This window comes from Schistocerca nitens, chromosome 11 (genome assembly GCF_023898315.1).
Source record: "Schistocerca nitens isolate TAMUIC-IGC-003100 chromosome 11, iqSchNite1.1, whole genome shotgun sequence".
NCBI lineage: Eukaryota > Metazoa > Arthropoda > Insecta > Orthoptera > Acrididae > Schistocerca > Schistocerca nitens.
Genome location: NC_064624.1, coordinates 57,777,196 through 57,800,046, shown reverse-complemented (window position 1 = coordinate 57,800,046; position 22,851 = coordinate 57,777,196). Strand labels below are relative to the sequence as shown.

The 22,851-nt window shown below is 41.2% G+C and overlaps 1 protein-coding gene across 1 annotated transcript in view; it reads right to left on the bottom strand.

Annotated features, from left to right (window-relative positions):
• Positions 1-6,261: 6,261 nt before the first annotated feature.
• LOC126213495 (cdc42 homolog) overlaps positions 6,262-22,851 on the bottom strand; it is a 51,644-nt gene continuing 35,054 nt past the window's right edge. Inside the window, exons 6-7 of the mRNA XM_049941326.1 lie at positions 20,689-20,800; positions 6,262-9,096 (exon numbers count right to left, since the gene is read on the bottom strand). Of these exons, the coding sequence (XP_049797283.1) occupies positions 20,711-20,800 (90 nt within the window). The 3' untranslated portion in view covers positions 6,262-9,096; positions 20,689-20,710. The remainder of the gene's footprint in view (positions 9,097-20,688; positions 20,801-22,851) is intronic.

Below are 22,851 nucleotides of genomic sequence, written 5' to 3'. Positions count from 1 at the left end.
TCCCTACAGCCTAGGTCTTCGTGGCAAACGAATCTGCTCCAGTCCGGAATCTCTGAACCATTACACCAACAACCTGACAACAGCTTTCGCATCCCTCAACTACCCTCCCGACCTGGTACAGAAGCAAATAACCAGAGCCACTTCCTCATCCCCTCAAACCCAGAACCTTCCACAGAAGAACCACAAAAGTGCCCTACTTGTGACAGGATACTTTCCGGGACTGGACCAGACTCTGAATGTGGCTCTCCAGCAGGGATACAACTTCCTCAAATCCTGCCCTGAAACGAGATCCATCCTTCACGAAATCCTCCCCGGTCCACCAAGAGTGTCTTTCCACCGTCCACCTAACCTTCATAACCTCTTAGTTCATCCCTATGAAATCCCCAAACCACCTTCCCTATCCTCTGGCTCCTTGTAACTGCCCCCCAGTGTAAAACCTGTCCCATGCACCCTCCCACCACCACCTACTCCAGTCCTGTAACCCGGAAGGTGTACACGATCAAAGGCAGAGCCACGTGTGAAAGCACCCACGTGATTTACCAACTGACCTGCCTACACTGTGACGCATTCTATGTGGGAATGACCAGCAACAAACTGTCCATTAGCATGAATGGACACAGGCAGACAGTGTTTGTTGGTAATGAGGATCACCCTGTGGCTAAACATGCCTTGGTGCACGGCCAGCACATCTTGGCACAGTGTTACACCGTCCGGGTTATCTGGATACTTCCCACTAACACCAACCTATCCGAACTCCGGAGATGGGAACTTGCTCTTCAATATATCCTCTCTTCCCGTTACCCACCAGGCCTCAATCTCCGCTAATTTCAAGTTGCCGCCACTCATACCTCACCTGTCATTCAACAACATCTTTGCCTCTGCACTTCCGCCTCGACTGACATCTCTGCCCAAACGTCAAGTCTTTCTGCTCCCGGGATTGGAATGACTCCTTACCCTCTCCGTTAAAACCCACATCCTTTCGTCTTTCCCCCTCCTTCCCTCTTTCCTGACGAAGCAACCGTTGGTTGTGAAAGCTAGAATTTTGTGTGTATGTTTGTGTGTCTATCGACCTGCCAGCACTTTCGTTTGGTAAGTCACATCATCTTTGTTTTTATATATATATAGAATTATTACGGACTAGAGAAAATGTTCAGTGGTGAACCTGAAGTAGTATTTAAAACTAAGATATGTATGATTGAGTGACATAAAGAAGTATAAAGATCGTTAACACAATATCCTCGATTCAAAGTTGGGGAGTGTGTGGTGTCCCACAATATTTCTGTGGGAAAGGCCATGGCACACTGTTAGACCCTTCAGAGTATAGATGTGTGAACAAAATACAAAACTAACATATAAGAAGGAATTGTAAGAATACAAGGGGCATTTGAAAAGTCCGTGCAAAAATAAAAAGTACTTATGTATTTTGGGTAAACCTTTTTTATTTTTCGACATCTCCTCGTTTGAATAAAATCTTTGTCCCACCAGCCATTTCTTCAAATTGGGGAACAAATAGTAGTCCGAGGGAGCCAAGTCTGGAGAATAAGGGGGATGTGAAACGAGTTGGAATCCTATTTCCATTAATTTTGCCACAACAACAACTGAGGAGTGTGCCGGTGCATTGTCGTGATGGAAAAGGACTTTTTTGCAGTCCAATCACCGGCGTTTTTCGTGCAGTTCGGTTTTCAAATGGTGCAATAACGATGAATAATATGCACCTGTAATAGTTTTAGCCATTTCCAGGTAGTCGTTGAGGATTATCCCTTGCAAATCCCAAAAGACAGTCGCCATAACCTTTCCGGCCGAAGGAATGGTCTTCGACTTTTTTGGTGCAGATTCCCCCTTGGTAACCCATTGTTTAGATTGTTCTTTGGTCTCAAGAGTATAGTAATGTATTCGTTTCATCCACAGTGACGAAACGATGCTTAAAGTCCTGTGGACTCTTCCTGAACAGCTGCAAACCGTAACACTTCACACGATTTTGTTTTTGGTCTTTTGGTCAAGCGTGAGCAATCGCGGAACCCATCTTGTGGATAGCTATCTCATGTCCAAATGTTTATGCAAAATATTATGTACCCGTTCATTCGAGATGCCCACAGCACTAACAATCTCACACACCGTAACTCTTCTATCATCCCTCACCATATCATGGACTTTATCAATGATTTCTGGAGTCGTAACCTCCACAGGGGTCCACAACATTAGCAATACTTGTGCCCATATGGCCACTCCGAAAATTTTGAAACCACTTATAAACTGTTCTAATCATAGGTGCAGAGCTACCGTAATGTTTATCGAGCTTCTCTTTAGTCTCTTTAGGCGTTTTGCCTTTCGTAAAGTAATGTTTAATCACCACACAAAATTCTTTTTCGTCCGTTTTTTGACAATCACTCTACTTCCTTGATTCACATGAATGCCAAACACAAAAAAATAGACCAATATGGCTGAAACTTGGTGTGCGTTCTTTCCAAAGATGCTACCAACTAAACGTGACATCGATACGCGTCGGTGGTGCCATTTCTCAGATTTTTCAAACGCCCCTCGTAGCACACCGATGGTAAGTGTACCTGTGGCTACGTGGGTGTGCAGCCTGAGTGGTGAGTGGGCATCTACACTTGCTGATGGAGTTCACTATTTCATGCTGCCGCCAGATGACGGTGCTATGGAGGGCCGGCATAAAATATGCAAGCAAGCATCTCCAAGAATGTCAATACTAATAAGGACACGGAAGAGACGCATATTCTGGGTGAAGGTCCAGATATTTTTACACGATTGCAAATTGTGAGAGTTTCAGAAGAACTGTTGACGCAGTTAACGATAGTGGAAATGCTGCTCTCTCAGTGAAACACTCACTTCGGAAAAGAAGTTACTGAGCACGGCAAGAAGTCAAGTTGGAACTGACTAGCAGGTCCAGCTCGTAACTAATATTGTACGCGACTGTCAATCCAGTGTGACTGAATGTTTAACCGGCTAAAGGAGAAGGCAGCTTTACACCTGTTGTCAAGTACGGTGAAGCACAGCAGCACCAGGGAACAAGATAAAATTATGCACAAGTTTCTAAAGGATTTGGAATGTCTGCATGAGGTGCTGTGCTATAGGTCATAAAGCACAACAATGCACCAGATTATTGTGCTGATGTTACATGATTATTTTTGGATTTACTAACTAGGACAGGAAAAATTAAAAGGTCGACAACTACTATCTGCTGAGCATTTCTGTAAACAAAATCCTCCTTTTCTGTGAGCTCGTTACAAAACAATTTTTCAATTTGTTACCCCAGTATGTGTTATTTTCTTTCTTTTTTTGTGCTGGGAAAACCTAAGCAGCTGTACAAATTTAATAATGTAACACATACTGTGTTTGTAAAACAGTCACAAAACTTCAGAGGTAATGTACCAAAACAAAACAGTGTGCAAAGAAGTGTAGCAATATGTGGTAAAGTATCAGAGTTTTCTTTTTTTACAGCTGTGATTTAGTGCTCACACAGAAGAAGTAAGTGAAATTAAATCTAGTGGCTATCAGCCATGAGCAAAAGTGAACTCCTTGGCTATAGAGATATACCACAGGGAAGCTAAGTGTTACAGCATCCGGTTGTAGAGCACAGGACTTTTTAGCCTGCTGCAAGGTGTGTTGTAAGAACTGCTTGTCCTGTCCAGTCTTCCTGACAAAGACAGTAGCCAGATAAAATATAATTTCCATTTCCGACAGTACATCTACACTAAATGTAAATTTACGAATCATTTGATGCGTGTTGCAAGTCACTCTGAATAATATTCTGAAAATCGCTCAAATTAACCACTATTTAAATGGTATCAAATTTTCTCCAGCATTTAGAGATCACTATAGGCTTGCCTAACCTGAAGACTAATCTTGTGCAGGTGGAGGAATTTCCTGGGCCTCAGTTTAATTATTCGTAATAATTCACAACACGGCGACTAGCTGCAGAGGCTGAAGAACTGCTGCCACTCCAGGAACCCCAATATTACTGGCCCGAATAAATCCTATATTCTATCCCGTTTAGGTTAGTCAAGGGCACCTCTTTCTGCTGGAGGACACATGCTCAAGTCCAGCTCCCGCAGTAACAAAACTGTCTCATCCGGCAATTTGCAGTTCTCTGTCGGAGCGTTCGTGATCTGCAGCGGTGCAGGTGCTGCCGCCATTTTGTGTCTGCTTGCTGTGTTAGTAGTAACCTTCGTCCTCACACTTCAGGTTACTGCTTTTTCACATTCACTGAACAGCAACTGCGATTATTTCTGTCGTGAATTTGTAAAGATGCAACAGTTTGCACTCCAATCGGCATGTGCGTTAAAGCGAGGCGTGCTTCTGCGACGGTGCTTTCTACTGCCCCTGCCTGGGCTTCAGTCCTTTCAATTCTCCTGGCTGTTTAACAAACGGAAAATCTCCCAGTGTAATCTCTCTGATGTGGGACTGGACGAGTTATCAAAATACTTGTTTATGATACAATTACTTGTTTCTTTTGTCTTGTCCCACAGCAAAGCTTTTCAGGATGGGTTGATCAACTGTGTGTGGGTGGGTAAACTGGAACTATTAACAGGCTACCTCACATTTCCATTTCTTTTTTCAAGTACAGGTTGTTTGGAAATTCCCAATACAAACTTCTAGGACTTGTAGAAGGAAGCGAGTACGTAATATTTGGAATAGAAACGCAAGTCCGGAAATACGTTTCTGTGCTACAACCATTTGAAGACGTGCCAGTAATGTGAGCACTTTTAGGAGTAATTTATTAGACGCAACTCAGAATGTCACTTGTTTTACAATTCCACTCCTTAATAACTAAAGAAATTGCTCGTGTATTCATCGAAGGGCTCTTTCCGACGTGCTGCAATACGGCCTCTTCCAATTCGGGTGTTCGGCGTCTCCTCGGAGCATCCAGTCACGCCTCATGGTGGTGAAGATACACCTTTCTCGAAGCTGTTGCGCAATTGTGGCAAAAGGGGCACGCGACGCAGTCACATGCCGTGGATAACGATCTAGACAAGTGCAACGAGTAGCTCTTCCGTTAGTTAGCTTTGCTGTACAGAAGGATTGTATCTGTGTATTCTTCAAACGTGTACTAAACCATGTTGCTCTAAGACTCACAGATATGTGAATGAGGGTCAAAGAAAGTCAGAGAGGTAGGTGAGACATCAAGTGACATCAGCCAATCCGATACAACCACCTCTCACCATGACTAGCCTGTTGCACACCTACTTTGCAAACCCGTTTTCAAATGGCTGTAGCACATTTTTGGACAGGGGTTCCGATTCAAAATATTGTCTACTCACTCCTGTCTATAAGTTTGTAATAGGAATTTCCAAACACCCTACAGACAACTGTTTTTATCGGATATGTCAGACTTCTGGTCTGTAGAATTCCTCTGTTGCCTCCTAGAATTATTCCATTTACCGATCAGAAATATTCATTAGATGCGATGAGGTTTGATGCTGGCTCAAATTGAGACAGTAGTATACTTGCAGGTAAGGCTTAATGTACCTGTTAATTAGGAACCAGAGGCTTCTCATCCATTCTACCACCAGTATCACTACATTCTTTTAACACAACACGGCACCGTCTACACAGTGAAGTGGTTTCAGAAGTTTCAGATTTAGACTTCATAATATAGGGTTCTAAAAGTTTTGCAGCTGATATTGCGGTGAGCTGTGCAAAGTCTAGCACTTGATACCAGCTTACTGTGCAAGTGTGTAAATAAATTTAGCTTTAACCGACTGGCACTTTTGTAACGTTGTGGTTTACTTTTTAAGTAACACCCTTTCTGATGCTGACAACAGTGGAAAAACTGCTCACAGTCATCTCAATACACTATCGGTGACGCTACTCACCACATAAGAGGTGGCACTGGAAAGCAGGCAGACACTGTGAATGTTAATTAACAGTCTAATATTAAATAAACCCACGTATCGTTCAGTGCTGACTAATGAGCAGCAATCAATCTAAATATTTGTAAGTGCACAAATCTACACTATTAAACAGTCACTTGAGATTTTGTCCCCTTCAGATTACGAAGCACAGTAAAAAAAATAATTAATCCACCCAATTTCATGTTGCTTGTTGCTTTATGAGAAATGATACTGGCTTGTACAAGTGTAGAGACTCTGGCCACGGTTGTGCCTACAGATGGTCAGTTTTGTGCAAGCTAAAAAACACCCCGACACTTACCTTTTGAAAGTAGTGCAGTGAAGTATCAGTTGCTTATTTCTACAAAAAACAGGGACAGGCCAGGAAAGGTTAAATAACAAACTGAGAGAAAATTTAATTACAATCTTTATTCTAATAATTCTCGGGATTTCCAGATATCAAACATGTATACACAAGTGAAATATTTCCAATCAGAGACACGACGCTCTCGAAAATTTACGAAAATCAGCGTCCGATATGCAGTATTAGTCGCAGAGCACATTTTCATTTCCAAATTTGCGAGAAATTTTATTCCTATTATTATTATTGTGATTAAGATAATAACATTATTATCAATATTATTAATGTTGTTATTAATATTTTATAAATGCTTGACTGCCTATCAACTAATACAAAATATATGTATACAATACTTGTACTTAAAAGTCCAGAAGAGCACGAGGGTGCAAATTAACATACGTACTTCACTTGGAAAACAGACAGTACTTAAACGGTGAGGAAAGGGTGGGGGCCCTCGCGGTGAAAACTTTCTGTGACACGCGTGGGCACCGCCCTCTGACGGGAAAGCAAATATCGGGCACCTGTGTGCCAGAATGCCGGCAGAATACGCCGTTTCGTGTCGGCGGGACATTTTGCAGAAGGAGATGTGGAGGAAAAGGTAGCACAATAGTGCCGATATAGAAGAAGTTAGCAGACAACCCCGAGCCGCCCACAGTGTTCCCAGAAGAAAGCAAATGCACGAGGATCCTGACCACACTGTGTTCTCGCATAATTCTCGCCTTTTATTCTGCCCTCCAAACTTTTACAGTACTCCAACAGAGTGCGATGGAAAGCTGCATTATAATTCAGAACTCCACACAAAGCGCACACATGCGACATAAACAGGTAATGTTTTGAGGGTAAACCACAGTCCTGACATCACAATCGCGGAAGACAGTAACAGCTCAGGGAGAGCACCACTGAAACTTTAACCCCGAGTTCTGGAGTAGTGCAGGGAAAGTAAGACTGCAAAACTTTCAAATATTCTACAAAACGAGAAAAAATGCTTGCTTGCTGGACTTTAGTCGACAAAAAAGAGAACGTTCACAGACAACCTCTACAAACAAGAATGTGCATACATTTATACCTCTTTTTCTCTGACCACACACACACACACACACACACACACACACACAACAAAGTAATATACCTTAGCTTTAGACAATTCTCATAGCTCTCCATGTGGGCTTAAATAGAATTATCTTGCATCTACAAGGGAAGAATATAATAAAGCACCAATTTTCTTTACATAAGAAAACCAGAAATAAACCTGCACAGCGCACACTTTGCTGCTCAGAATCTAGCAGTGACGGGGCACTGTGTACACGGCACATATTTTACTTACTGATCACACAGATAAGTATAGAAGATTTGGAAAAAAAAAAAAAAAAAAAGAAATGACAGAAGGTGTACAAGTAGCTGACTCGCAATTTTACCTCCTACACACAACACCGAATAAACACGGCACCTCGCCCATTTGAGTTTTCAATCGAAGTGTAGGAATGGTGGGCAAATGAGTGAAGGAGAGAGTAATTAAAGTTTGGAGTTCCTACAGAGAGCGTTTATACACATGCTGGGACTGAACACTATGCTTTCAGAAACACGAACAGTTTGGGACTTTCCCCACAGGTGTAAAAAATACAGGTAAGACTCGTTGAGCTGCTTCAGTTCAAGTGAGGACACTGTGTTACTTGTGATATGAGCAAAGAACACAATAAACAGCTTTCCCATAACAACTATAAATTACTGCAAAGAAGCAATAGTGTAGGAAACGGAAAGCCCTACACACTCAAGCAGGGAACCCTAAGAAATGCGCAGATGTGTGCAACCGCGCGCGCGCCCACACACACACACACACACACACACACACAGACACACACACACTTCAATGCAAAGTTAACATGGCGGTTCTTTGTTACATTCACAATGCTACCTAGGCACTTAACTCATATCTGCAGTTAGACCATTGTTTGAGCTCCACAGTTTGCCACACGACAGGGTAGTCAAAAATGAAGATCGCAAAGTGTGTCGAAAAGGGGTGGAAGGGAGGGAAGACGTTGGAGAGTACACGAGAATCAAATACGGTCGGACTGCACACGAAAACCCTACTAATCACAAAATGACTGACCTTAAAATGGCACGGAATACAGCAAAGCAAAGACTAAAACCTACAAATAAAGGTACAAAATTAAATGTTACGTGACGAGGCAGTAGCGTCACTGTGTTATCCGTCAAAAATTAGTGCCAATGTGTTATTTACTGTTCAGTTTATCCTTTCCATTTATTACATCGGCTTTTTTTAAAAAAATCTATTACTACGAAAATAATTTCGGAGCGAGTGACACGCACCACGCAGCCTGCCGAGAACGGAGTGCAGACCCACTGACAGACGCACGATTCGGCAGGTGACCGACTGGCGCGTAAGTTTCATTTGATTTCTGGAAAGGAAACGGAGTACAGAGTGGGTGGTATACGCGACGAGCCCTAAGTCCGGTGACGCCCGGAATTACTGACAAGTGTCGGTAGTTAGCTAATGTGAGATGTGGTATTTGCCTGACGAAGCTGACACTTTGAAATGCGCAGGATAGATTTTACACACAATATATTTAAATATATTCTCTCCACAGTGTAATAGATAGTCCTCTGTGTCGATATTTCGAAACACTTCCTGTGTGCTGTACTTTTTCTTCCCTCCTCGTTTTCCATTTTCTCTGTCCTATCTCTTCTATTTCAGTCAGTGATCCATTACATTAATTTACCCCTTTCCATTATTTCTTCATTCTGCAGCTGGTCCTTCAATATGTTTCCCCTTATCCTACACACACGTATTTTTTTTTTATTAAAGACTATGGGCTTTTTCTTGAAAATAAAGGCCAATTCTTCAAATTACTCTTCTCCTATTACCTGGAACAGAAAGGAAGAAGGGTGAATTATTTCAAATAGAGCCATAAACATAAAGTTACATTTATACATGGCATAAAAACTGCATATTGCTGACAATATACTCCAACAATGTTGTCCAGCAACTTTGTAGCCTGCAGCCACTGTTTCAATGTCTGTGGCCATACAGCAGTTCTCTCCTGTGTCACCTTTGCAACTGCTGTACACAACAGACACAAAACAACAAAGAACTAGCGAAACAGGTGGCTGCACGTACACCCGTACACTTTTGAACGAAAGTCGAACACAATTGTTTCCACTCGAACTCACGACACCAGCGCTGTCAGTGAGAGAAGTAGGAAACAAAGGCAAGTCGAGAGAGAAATATTTACAGTCAAGGACTGAGATCATTATTGCCCCGCAAAACAAAAATATTCTCTACCCTAGGTACAGACAGCCGGAAAACCAGCGGCAATACTTTGGCAACTACCTGCAACATCAGAAATATTGTCCAGCTGTACCACAAAACTGGCCTGTATTGCAGCCACATTGCAGCAAAGATGACAGCAACACCACTGTCTTCCGTTTTTAACCTTCTCATGACACTCCTCCCAGAGAAACAACTACCAATTTCAAAAGCCAGTATAGAGTTCTGATTCTTTTGTATGTGCCTAAGTGGCAATACGAGTATGGTTAGAAGATAGGCAAACATTCATTTACAGCGTTTGTAAATTTTTGACAGGAATACACTCTTTGGTATTTTGCAGGTAGCAGGGATAAAATACAGGGAGCAAAAGAATGTATACTACTTGTACAGAAGAGTAGGAGGGGTTGAGAAGGGAGAGAGACAGGGTTGCAGTCTATCCATGACGTTATTCAGTCTGTACATTGGGCAAGGCGTGAAGGAATCCAGAAAGAAACCTGAAAGGGAACTAATCCTCATGGAGAAGAAATAAAAATTCTTGAGGTTTGCCAATGATACTGTAATTCTGTCAGACAGCAAAGTATTTGGAAGAGCAGCTGAACTGAATGGATGTCTTGAAAACAGATTTATGATGAACAACAACAAATATAAAAGAAGGTGCGATGAAGCAAGCTGGGATATTTTTACTCCCCCTCGTTTTGCCATCTGCCTCCTTAAAATTAATTTTTTCATGTCTAACTAATTACCATAACATACATGAGTATAATCTGCATTTTAATAAAAGAGAAAGTTTGGCCCCCTGCTTTAAAGAATATAACACCAGGTCTAAGTCTGTGCTTAGTTTTATGTATGTAATTGATTTACTAATTTATTTTGACTATGCCTAGTTAGTTTCTTATATTATAGGGTGAAATAAGTAATTGTTTCGAAACAAATTCTACTGTTTACTTATAAACAGATATAAATTCTACAACAATTATTAACATTTGGAGGAACAACTAATGGTATTCTTAAAGGATCTATTTGGCTCTATTCGAAAACACGTTAGCTAAGCCAGCTCTTAATTAATTGCAACGTAATTTCCAGTTTCATCAAAAGTATTATTAGCTTAACTATATTTGTTAATTTCACGATTTAAACAAATAATACGGCTTAACCCTCGTAGTAGAAGAAACTGTTAAAAAGAGGCAATTTTTCGACGTATGCAGTTAATTGAAGGAGTTAAGTTTTAATTGTAATTTCCGTAAATTAAACATCGTACAATGAGTTCAGTGCCTATTATTGTGAAGATACGTAAGGGCCCAATTTTTGGTCTCGAGTCAGTCCACAGCCGAGGTTCAGACAAGAAACCTGTGTCGGTTAGAACAACAAAAATGCATCAACTTACCCCTGAAATAAGTGTTACATCAATAGGCCGTGTGTCACAGCAATGACAGTGACTGTTCAATTTATTTGAAAGACTTGTGAAATATGTGATTAGGTGTTTACTGCTTGTAGATGTTCAACAGTAAACTATTGTAGCAGTATGTGGATGTTTGCCTGCAAACTATTAATGAGGCTTATCAAAAGTTAAACAATAGTGCAGTGGCCATATAACTGTATTATTGGGGGCTCGTGAACAGTGAAAGTAAAGAACTGTTAAACACAAATGTGCACCTGTCAGCTACATCATTTAAAGTAGTCAGTGCTGAACTTCCACCCCCCCATTTTTCAGCCAGTGTAGCAACGCAGTACGTCGACACCGAGGACAAATGACAAGGAAACAAAGCAGGCGAATGTCACAAAGGATAATGGAGTGTAGTTGAATCAAATAAGTTATGTTGAAGGAACTAGACTAGGCAATGAGACACTATAGCTAATAGATGTGTCATGCTGTTTGGGCAGCAAAATAACTGACGACGACTCGAGAATGTTGACTTCTAAAAGCACGAAAAGAGTTTGGGAATAAGTGGAATCTGTTACACTGAACATCAAGTTTCCACGTTAAGAAGTCCTTCCCAAAGACAACCTCGGAGGTAGGGCAACGACAGCTACGAGTAATCGTCCTGGACATTAACAACCTGCTCCACCTGTATTTAGTCCTTTATTTTTAGATCACTACCAGTTTCACGGTACTAAAATTACATCTTCAGGTGAACATATAACTAAAACATTTCACGTAAAAAGCTCCAAACTTTGTACCCGACATTTGTTGTCTGTCAGGACAGCTGAAGCAGATGATCCTTCCTGGAGATATTCATCTGGGGTTTAGCCTAGTCCAGTCGCCGAAGGAAAATTTGGGTGAAAGAATCGTGTAGCCTAAAATCACTGTACATTTGTCAGACGGACTGCCACGAGAAACGTACTGAAAATACTGACTGACGGGTGGGGTGAACATTGGTGTGGCAGAATATTTAAAGGTCATTCGCCTACATTTCTCTCGAATAACTAAAACCACAGCTTCTGGCAAAAAATGTTTCCCCAATACAAAATTAAACTACATTAAATCACCTAAAGAAAAATGTCCTATTAATTTTTCTCTGGGACTCTAGTTCCCGTGTAGCAGAGGATGGAAAAATGATGACGACGACACAACAATACCCCGTCATCACGAGGCAGGTGAAAATCCCTGAGCCCGCCGGCACTCGAACCCGGGACTCCATGCTCAGGAAGCGAGAATGCCACTGCGACACCACGCATTGCAGAGATTGGGAGGGGGGGTAAAAAAAAAAAAAAAAAAAAAAAACCAAAAAAACCGGATTATTAAAAATATTGTTTTGATTAAAAGTAATGTTTATTTTAAAATAAGTGGGTTAAAAACAAATATTAACTGTGTGTACCACGTCTTAGTGTAGTAGAACTGTATTAAGAAATAAATTGTTTTCTGTTGGTGTAACAGGCTGGAAGGGGGAGAGAAGCAGGCGAGAGGTTTGCTACCAGATTGTGGTCGTGCAATTCCCTCCTTCATATATCTGAAGATCGTAGAGCGAGCAGGTCGATACCCCCATCTATCCTGCAACGTCACAGTAAGCAACTACAGGGTATTTCAGTATATTATACAGACCTCCACGTTACACACTGCGGATCACCAATGAGGCAGTGTGCGAATGTGCCCGAAGGGAGGGATGTTTACTTTCCACAAAGTGCGTTAACACAATATGGAATGGAGATACGAGTTACTAATAATACTACACAAGAAACACATATGGACAGAATCTCCATAAATCTGTACACAGTGTTATACACTTCTAGAAGGAAACCCCTGACTCTTAGTCATTCTGTACACCAGCTATAGTGTTCTTCCAGAAAATGCAACTTCCCCCTCTGTAGGCACTGCTCACTTTTCAGTTTACAGACGGGCTGTATCTTCCAGCATTTCCTGTATACCCTACTTCTGTTAGGCGAAAAACCGTACTGAGCATGTGTTTACATAGTGCAGTTATTTTCAGTTTGTTGAAATGGTTCAAATGGCTCTAAGCACTATGGCACTTAACACCTGAGGTCGTCAGTCCCCTAGACTTAGAACTACTTAAACCTAACTAACCTAAGGACATCACATACATCCACACCCGAGGCAGGATTCGAACCTGCGACCGTAGCAGCAGCGCAGTTCCGGACTGAAGCGCCTAGAACCGCTCGGCCACAGCAGCCGGCTTCAGTTTGTTAAATGAGTAGTTATTTGCAGTTGGTATGAGGGATTTTATGTAAAACACATTCCTCAACACAATGGCTGAAACGTGTTTAATTTGTAAATGTGACTGTCAGTAATCTACGTAGCTTCGGTGGGAAAGGAATCTGATACGTAAATGTGGCACCCTGCTGCTATCTACTGTTGACACCGTGCTGTAAAGCTGTGTAACTGTGTTGTAGTCACTCGGTGGTCATTTAATGAATGACCAGATAGCTACTGCACTTCTCTCACCATTAATTGTGCTATTGGTACAATGCATAAATCACTTCCATTCAGGAATTGCTGGCTGCACTGGGTGGAGCCACTTTGTAACACTGTGCCCTGCCCACGATGTAATAACATATTGTAGAAATGTCAAAAGTTAAAGATATAATTTAATCTTTGTGTCAATTAGCAGCACAGCAAGTCAGCGAATATGTACGCCCAGGATAATGAGAGCGGCGTAGCATTGTCATCTGTATTTTGTCCCATATAAGAATGTGCGCTCGTCTTTTCTTTCTCTCTTTTTAGTCGTGCGCCTTGCCGACAGCATCTTACGCTATCGGACTCCTATTTTCTTCCATTTTTGTTCAAATGAACTGAAATTGTATTCCTGTTAGAAATTTGTTCAATTGTGCCATTACTATCGTCAACTGCGATTACCGATACGACTTTACTGTGAACACTTTCTTCTTTCGTTCCGTAGCCGAGCTAAGATTATTATAATTTCTACGTGTTTCGCCGAAAGACGGCACAATTCTTTATTGTGTCCGAAACTGTGAGATTAGAGCCAAGATGTCAGATGTCTGTATAAGAAACCTTACTTTGTGAAATAATAATTGTTTAAGTTGGTATTTCTGCTTTCATTTCATAGTAACGATCATCTATACCCAATTTATAAAATGTTACAGATTTCGCTTTACTACATTTTTTCTTACATTGCCAATGTGGATATCTGTCTTTTTAACACCTAGGTGACCCACTTCTGTTACAGAGGGGCTCTTCAAATGATGCGAGAGATGAGGCATTTGTTACCCCTCAAACTGTAAAAAGTGTTCAGGCCAGTTATGTTGGAGACAATAAAATTGACACTGTCTAATACATTTTGACACCACGATACACTTAGGACAGGCTCTTCAGTGTGGTGGGCATTTCACAGCTCTGGCTGTTGAGGTTTTTTACATAACAGCTCACTTAACTACTGTGAACAGGTACTCTAACAAAAGAAACTCCATTATAGAAGTAGGAGCTCAGTGAAGCTATTTTGTCTATTCACTTAAGAGGACTGGACACGAAATTCTGGGAACGTACAGTCTGTCTTTACCCCGAAAACCGAGCAGCACTTGTTGCGGGTGGGGAAATCGCCATTTCCTGAAGAACACTACAGTTACTGTACAAGATGACTAAGAATCAATTAATCCTCTAACAGAACAGAACAATATGCAGAGATTTACATAGATTCCATCTGTACGCATTTCTTACATTAGTATTATTACAGTAACTCATATACGCACCCCTCGGGCACATCTGTTGTCCGTGTCGTCAGTGATTCGTAAGGGGTGATGTGGAGGGGCAGTATAACTCTTTATTTACTTCTTGTCATGTAAAGAGAGAGAGTGGAGAATCACCTCCTCACTCTTCAGTTTACAAACGTAAAAACTAGGGAAGTGCACAAACACAATCTGGTGACCTACCTTTCCTCCTGCTTTAACCTCCCCCCCACCCCCTTCCACCCTGTTACACCCCCAGAATACAATTTATTCATTAATACAGTTCGACTGCACTTACACGTGGTGCACACATTTAATATTTCTTTTTAATCCACTTCACTTAAAAATAAATGCCAATTTTATACCGTTAAAGCAATATTTTTAACAATCGTCGATTTTCTGTACCCTGCAACACGGGAACCGTTAGTCCTAGAAATTTAAATTTTAATTTTGTACCGAAGTACATTTTCCACCCCGGACAGTCAGTTCTGACTGTCGGGCTGTACGTCTCCGGAAACGTCTCCGAAGTTCGTCAGAACTCTGTTTGAAACGGAACTAGTCACTGAAGACGATACTATTCCAGTCGACGAGATGCCAGGTCGACATTGCACGACACCACTGCAAATGAGCTATCTGTGTGCAGAGGCCGCCGGTAATCGGCCCGAGGGACACGGTGATCTCCGTCACCTTTCAGTGAGCCACATATTAACGGTGCTCACTGTCACCGGTTCTGTCACCTCTCTGGGTCGACCGCTTCCTTCTCGACGCTGTGTCGGACCACAGTTAACCCGTTCCTGCCGACATTAGCTAATAGGGGCATCACTCCCATTCCAGTGTCGAATGATTTGCCATTTACTCTGACTGCTTCTTTGAGCCCAATAAATGTCCTCACGCAAATACCGACATCTGCGTCTAGAGTTCATACGCCTGTCTCCGAGGCACAGCTACTGCCGTAATGAGTACAAGTAATGAAATTTGCAAAGAGTTTACGCCCTAGAAGTGACATTTCCACTGTTTACTATACTTGCTAACTGTGCTGTGAAATTGCAGTGTGGTGTCACACATTCATCCATTGGCAGCCAAATTTTAAAATTTTACATTTTCCACCAATACCTCATATGTTTGTCCGCTTGTTCTGATCGGTTCACACGCAAATAAATATTTTGCTGCCCGCAAAGTTTGAATATCGAGTACAGAACTTTGGTGTATAATCAAATGGTACCATTAAAGTTCTACTGCTACCTTTGACCAACAGCAGCATGCAGCTCTCAATTTTTGGTACGTTATTTTTCAGAGGACCTCTGTTGTCGCTACGGGTAGTTAACGTAAGATGGGGAGAAAATTTGAAGCACAGCAGTCCGATGTGCCAGTCACACTTCGAACTGTGAGGGGATTCCTCCAGAAACACATTACATCTTCCCTACCGTATTCTCATTTTGTAATTAACACAGTGCTGAAGCCACAAATCCAGACTTCAACAGTGGCGCACTGCACAGCCTTTACAGGCGGGATAAGAAGGTGAGGATTAAAACTGGTTGGTATCTATCTGAAACTGCTACAATTATTTGTCAGTGAGAGGAATTACTTCATTTTTAAATTATTTTCCATAAATGTTCAACTTGATAATGTAATATGAAAACTTAGTTGCACACAATTAACAAAAATGTATGACCAACACCTGACACCATCTAAAAGTGGAAAATTAAGCAAGCCAAACACAAAGAGAGCCAAATATAGAAAACCACATTTTTATGAAAGAAAAAAATTACAAAAGATTTTAATGATGTTACTTTTATGTGGAAAACTTAAATAATTTGTCACATGAAAACTTTTACAAAATTGTTTCTGTATGATAAAATCTAGAAGAGCCTTAATGCAGACAACATTCCCTCAGAATTACTGAAATCTTTGGAAGAGGCAAACATGACAAAACTATATGCAAGACACACCAAATAGGCGAAATACTCTCAGACTTTATGTAGAATGTAGTACTTCCAGTTCCAAAGAAGGCAATGCCCGATGTGTGTGAATATTAACAAACAGTAAGTTTAGTAAGTCACGGTTGCCAAATGTTAACAGCTGGCATCAGGGAAGAAAGTACGGATTTTGGAGAAATGTAAGAACACACTGTGAGAGTCTGGATGGCATTAGTACTCTCAATAGCTTTTATAATTGAGCAGGCATGATCAGTTTAAATTACGATTCACCTACAATGAAGTTTGTGTTTATTAGTTGAAACAGTAGTCGCTACTGGCTTCAGTTGCTCTATTTTTTGTTTGAGGTAGTCCCACAGTCATGCTGAGACACAACTTCTCCATTTGCTGTGCTTTTGACCCCTGGGTCTGCAATGCCGTGAACTGTGCCACAGAGCCCCTCCTAGTGAAGCTCCGTGATTTAGACTTCCCAGCAACAATTGACATGTCCTCGATGTACATTCCAAGAGATGAGACAGTCTGCATAGACAGATAGATAGTGTGTGTGTGTGTGTGTGTGTGTGTGTGTGTGTGTGTGTGTGTGTACACAAAGCTACCAGACTGTAAAGATCGATGTGGATACGGAATCCAGACAATGCACGGCATTTCTGTTTTCACTTCGTAGTCAGAGTTATTGTATGAATCTTTTCTGGTATATGTCGCGGTCTCGCCCATCTGACAGCACGGTCAACCTTCACAAATTTTAAGCACGATGGGACCCTAGCGACACAAAAAATACTGCCCCTATGACATATCTTACAAGGCAGGTCGAAGAAAGCCACCCTGCTTTTATATCATTTGTAGATTTAGAGAAAGTTTTTGACAATACTGACTGGAGTACACTCTTTGAAACTGGAAAAATAGCAAGGATGCAGTGAGCGAAAGGTTATTTACAACTTGCACAGAAACTTGACTGTAGTTAAACGAAGGCCATCCAGGAAGTAACAGAGGCTTTGAAACAGAAAAAAATGAACAATATGGAAAAAACAAATTTTATAATATACATTGTTAAGGCTACACCTTTACGCTATTTTCCTACAAATTGCCATTCAAATTGATGCACTTACCACACTGTGGCAAAAGATTTTCAATACTGTCTCTGTAGAAATCTGCCACCTGCAGTTGCAATCACTCATTTATACCAACATGCATACTGATGTCAGTATCAAAGCATCGTGTAGCGAGCTACGCCTCCATTGCTGAAAAGAGGTGGCCGTCACTCGGCACCCAATCCGGGCTGTATGGTGGACATCGAGGGCCTTCCACCCAAAACCCCTCAGAGCTCTCGGATGCAACTGTACGTGTATTATGAAAAAACAAAACTTTTGCAGCAAATTTGCCCGTTTTTTAATGCCTGCGTTAACTTTGACAGTTTGTCGGTCGATTCAGGGAAGGGGACCAAACAACGAGGTCATCGGTCCCAGCAGATTAGGGAACGATGGGGAAGGATGTCACCCGCGCTCTTTTGAAGGCATTTGCCTGAAGTGATTTAGGGAAATCACAGGAAAGCTAAATCGGGACGGCCGGACGTGGGTTTGAACTGTCGTCCTCCCGAATGAGAGTCCAGTGTGCCAACCACTGCGTCACTTCGCTTAGTAACTTTGTCAGTGTTTGAAAATAGCTCCCTGCACTAACTGTTGTGCCACATTCAAGGAACTCAATGAGAAGAATTCCTTTGGAGCCCACAATGCAGTAAACAGATCTTTCTTGCTGACAGCATTTGCAAACCTCAGGTTGGCGGGAGAATTTGTGTCCCCATTCCATAAAATGCCTTTTTGTTTCACAACTGACACATGTCAACCAAGTCTCGTCCCCAGTTATGATACAATTGATAACTTAGTTAGCATTTTTCTCGTAATCTTTGAGGCTGCCCCCCCCCCCCTCTTTTTTTTGACCTTCCATTACAACTTTGGGAGCCCATCTAGCACAAAATTTGTGGGAACTGAGCTTCTCCACCACAATTTCATGCACCAAATTCTGTGAAATCTGTGGGAAATCTTTTGGAAGTTCCATAATTGTGGAATGACAATTTTCACAAATTCTGTCATCGATTTTCATAACCAGTTCATTAGTCACTAGGCTAGACCTGCCACTGTGGTCCTCACCATGGGTTTGCAGTTTTTTGCCTTACAAATGGCAGGGTTTTCTATTGCAGCAAAGTAGCTCTCTCTCTCTCTCTCTCTCTCTCTCTCTCTCTCTCACACACACACACACACACACACACACACACACACACACACACACACACACACACACACAGAGCGAGAGAGAGAGAGAGAGAGAGAGAGAGAGAGAGAGAGCACGTGCTAGCTACCACAACTGGATGTATACCGAGAGTGGAACATTATGGACCAAAGATGGAGGCTGCAGTCCTGTCCACCACTTTGATAGACCAATACGTCTGTTTACTTTCTGGATAGCCCTTCCAGAGTCCAAGGACACACAAGGGAATCAGTGGTTGAGAAGGGAATGAGACAAGGTTGTAGCTTATGCCCTAAGTAAATGTGTACATCGAGCAGGGTGTAGGAAACCAACGAGATATTCGGAAAGACAATTAAAGTACAGGAAGAACGAATAAAACTTTGAAGTTTGTCAATGATGTTTTAATTCTGCAGAGACAACAAGGGAGTTGGAAGATCAAACACTGGGAGTCCAGAATGGAACACAACAATATGGAAATCCAAAATATAAGATCCTAGAACAGAATGGACACTGTCTTGAAAAGAGGTTGTAAGACGAATGCCAATAAAACAAATGAGGGCACTGGAGTTTAGCTGAATTAAATCAGGTGATGCTGTGATTTTTTTTTTAAATACAATATAAAATGAAGTTATTTGTTGAGGTCTGTGCCTGGCAGTGTAGCCTTGTATAGAAATGAACTGTGGACAATAAACAGTTCAGACCAGAAGAGCACAGAAGTCTTCCACATATGGGAGTCAGACGAACTGCGTGTAAAATTAACTTATGACACGCACTAACTAAAAGAAGGAATTGGTAGTAGGAGACGCTCAGAAGCAACAAGATATAATCAATTTGGTACTTGAAGTACATGTGGTGGTAAAAATGGTAGAGACACCTACGGATGAATACATTACATAGATTAAAAAGACGTAGGTGGCAGTAGTCATCCAGAGATGAAGAGATTTGCACATGATAGGCTGGTGAGCTACACAAACCAGCCTTTGAACAGAAAACAACAACAACCACAACCACTTTTGCTCATCTGCCCAACAACATATAACACCTGAAAAGTATCAAACCAAAATTTAAAAATAATTTCTTATCATTAATTGTGTATTCCTATTCTTTAGATGAACTTTTATTGTAACACTGAGTGCACACAGAATGAAAAAACAAGAGAAAGGAAATGTTTTCTTTGTACTAAAATCTGTTTTTCACTTGCAGCATGAATAGTGATTCAGTATTATAACAGTATTATGAGAAGGAAAGTTGCTACTCACCATATAGCGGAGATGCTGAGTTGCAAATAGGCATAACAGAAAGACTAGAACAATTAAAGCTTTCAGTCATTTTTCTTTGTCACAAAACTCTCTCTCTCTCTCTCTCTCTCTCTCCCCCCCTCACCCAAACAGAACTGACACGCACGACTGTGTGTGTGTGTGTGTGTGTGTGTGTGTGTGTGTGTGTGTGTGTTGTGACAAAGACCAATGACTGAAAGCTTTAATTGTTCAAGTCTTTCTGTTGTGCCTATTTGTGACTCAGCATCTCCACTATACGGTGAGCAGCAACTTTCCTTCTCATAAGATTGTTACAGTTCATCCTGGATTTTCCACTGCTTGTCACAGCAATATAATCACTTATATTACATTTGATTCACTGTGCTGATTAGTATTCTCCAAATAGCCAGTATTCAGCTGAGTAAACAATAAAATTGTCTACACATGAATTACAAACTAATCAATTCCAAAACGTTCTGACAGGAATCACGCAAGTTATTTGTCAAATACGACACATGACCAACAATGATGGCGACAGGTGAGCCACGATTTTAATGTCGGGGGGGGGGGGGGGGGGGGGGGGGGGGGAGCATTTTCTGTGATACGCGCAGCTCATACTCACCCGGTGCACGCAGTGAGTGCCATTACAGTATGACGCACTTTCTCCTCTTCGTAGGCTCCGGAGGTTCCAGTGCCGCTAGGATAGCTTCATCAAACACATTCTTCAGTCCTTTCTGCAACAGCACAAGCACACAGTTAATATCTTTGTGTGATAAATGACAAATGCAAGTGTGACATTCTACACACGTACACACCAAAAAAAAGAATCGATTGCCCTAACAGTGTAATAACTCAGGGACGTTTGCACGGGTCGTAAAAATTGCACCTTGCCAGTAATACAGCCCAGCAAAGGGGCTGCCAAAATTTATTGCAGCAAGTGTGACCCAGCAATGTTAGCAGAGATACATTTCCGGCCCAAAAGTATTTACACGGTCCATACTATGGCTACGAAATGGATGAAAGTAAATTGTTTTAAGTAATGTCTCTCTCCTGCATTTACATTCAACGAGATAAGAAACAGACTGTACTCTGTGGGTGATTTCTTTAATTTAATGAACTATTTTCAAAGCTTAAGGGGGTCACTCATCATTTCTGGTTACTGGAAACTCGTGCTGAAGTTTGATGTATGTCTCTGAAGTGTGGATCTACTTCTCATTGAAAGATAAGTGGAAGGACTTGGAATCAAATGTTCACGTTAATATTTTATTGTGACTCACCAGTACAGTGATAAATGTGTCGCATTTACAACCATTTATGGCAAATGGAAAGTAATGTACTAAAATACCATAATAGTAACGAAAAATACAATGTTGGGAAGCTGCTCCCGTGAACACAGAAACACACTAGATGAGGCTAAAAACAGGTTTGGAAGTCTTTTAAGAGCTTAAGCAAAATAAAAATGAAAGCATGGCTCATTAAGCTGCATCGAGAATGTCCTTTTATGGACTGCGGTCTTTGTATATATTATTTTGTATGCTCTACAGTTCTACTCGTGCATGTATGAATCAGATTTATGAAATTTACAGTTCTAAGTCTGCTCACTTCTGCATTAACTTAGAGGACAGAGTGCCCCTACATATGCCATCTTTCAAACAGAAGCACAATACTGTGTTGTGTGTAACTTAACACTGCGTGAAAAGCAGAATGAGAGGGAAGCATTTGGAGACAAGGACAGAGGCAGATATGGCTCTGCAATATGAAATATTCTCCACCATTGCCAGATAATGGCAGCAACACCTCAGCAACTAGTTTCAACAACTCTATCAAAGAGTAATACTGCCTGGCAAATCTGCAATATTGCAATGTATTCCAAAAGCTGTAGTGTGACAGAAATTTGGTGCGTACATTGTCACTTGAGCGATGTAAGGGCGTGTATTTATAAATTTTATTGAGGAAATTTTTTCCAATTATGATTTTAAAATTAACAAACAATGGTGTCTCATTTATGTTTTATACTCGTGAACTGAGAACGAAGCAACGGGCCTACAGTGCTTTGCTGGAAGGTGACCACATCTGCATCGACGAGTGTGACAAATTAAACCGGCGACCAGCCACCAGAAGAAGATGCCGCCGTTTTGTTCAGAACTCCTGGGCTAATTATTTTTTTACTGTAAAAAACCAAAGATCAACTCTGTAAAAGAAACACGTACAATTCTGTTCTAGTTTATTCAGTTCAGTTAACATTTAGCCAAGCTTTATTATACTCGAAAAATATCGTGGGGAATATTGTTTGCTATAAAATGTGCTGTGATGCAACAAAACAAGGATTGCACTTGTCATGAGATGTAAAGTATTTACACTGTAAATAATAGTCTGCCCTGTTAATTTCTACTCTAGTTATTCTGAGTAGTGAAACCTACGTTACTTAATTCAAAAGAACAGAAAGTGATTGTAGCTTCAGCTTCTACAGTAAAGATAAATGTATTACAATCTCCAGTCGTCAACTGCTTCGACAAAATAAGTTGTGGCGAAAGTAATTAATATTTACAGAAGGACGGACACTAAAAGTGATCTTGCTTTGAAAAAAAGTTAATAGCTACGGTGACTGAAGTTGCTAATAGTGAAAGCAGTTCATACAATATTAATTTAGACTTCTCGAAAATTATCAGTACGATCGATAATAGCAAGAGTGGCCGAGTGTCGCTGTCTAATCTCCCTGGCTGCTACTTAGTAATGGAAAATAAACATTCGGAAGAAGATAATTTGCCAGACAAATAATGTTTTG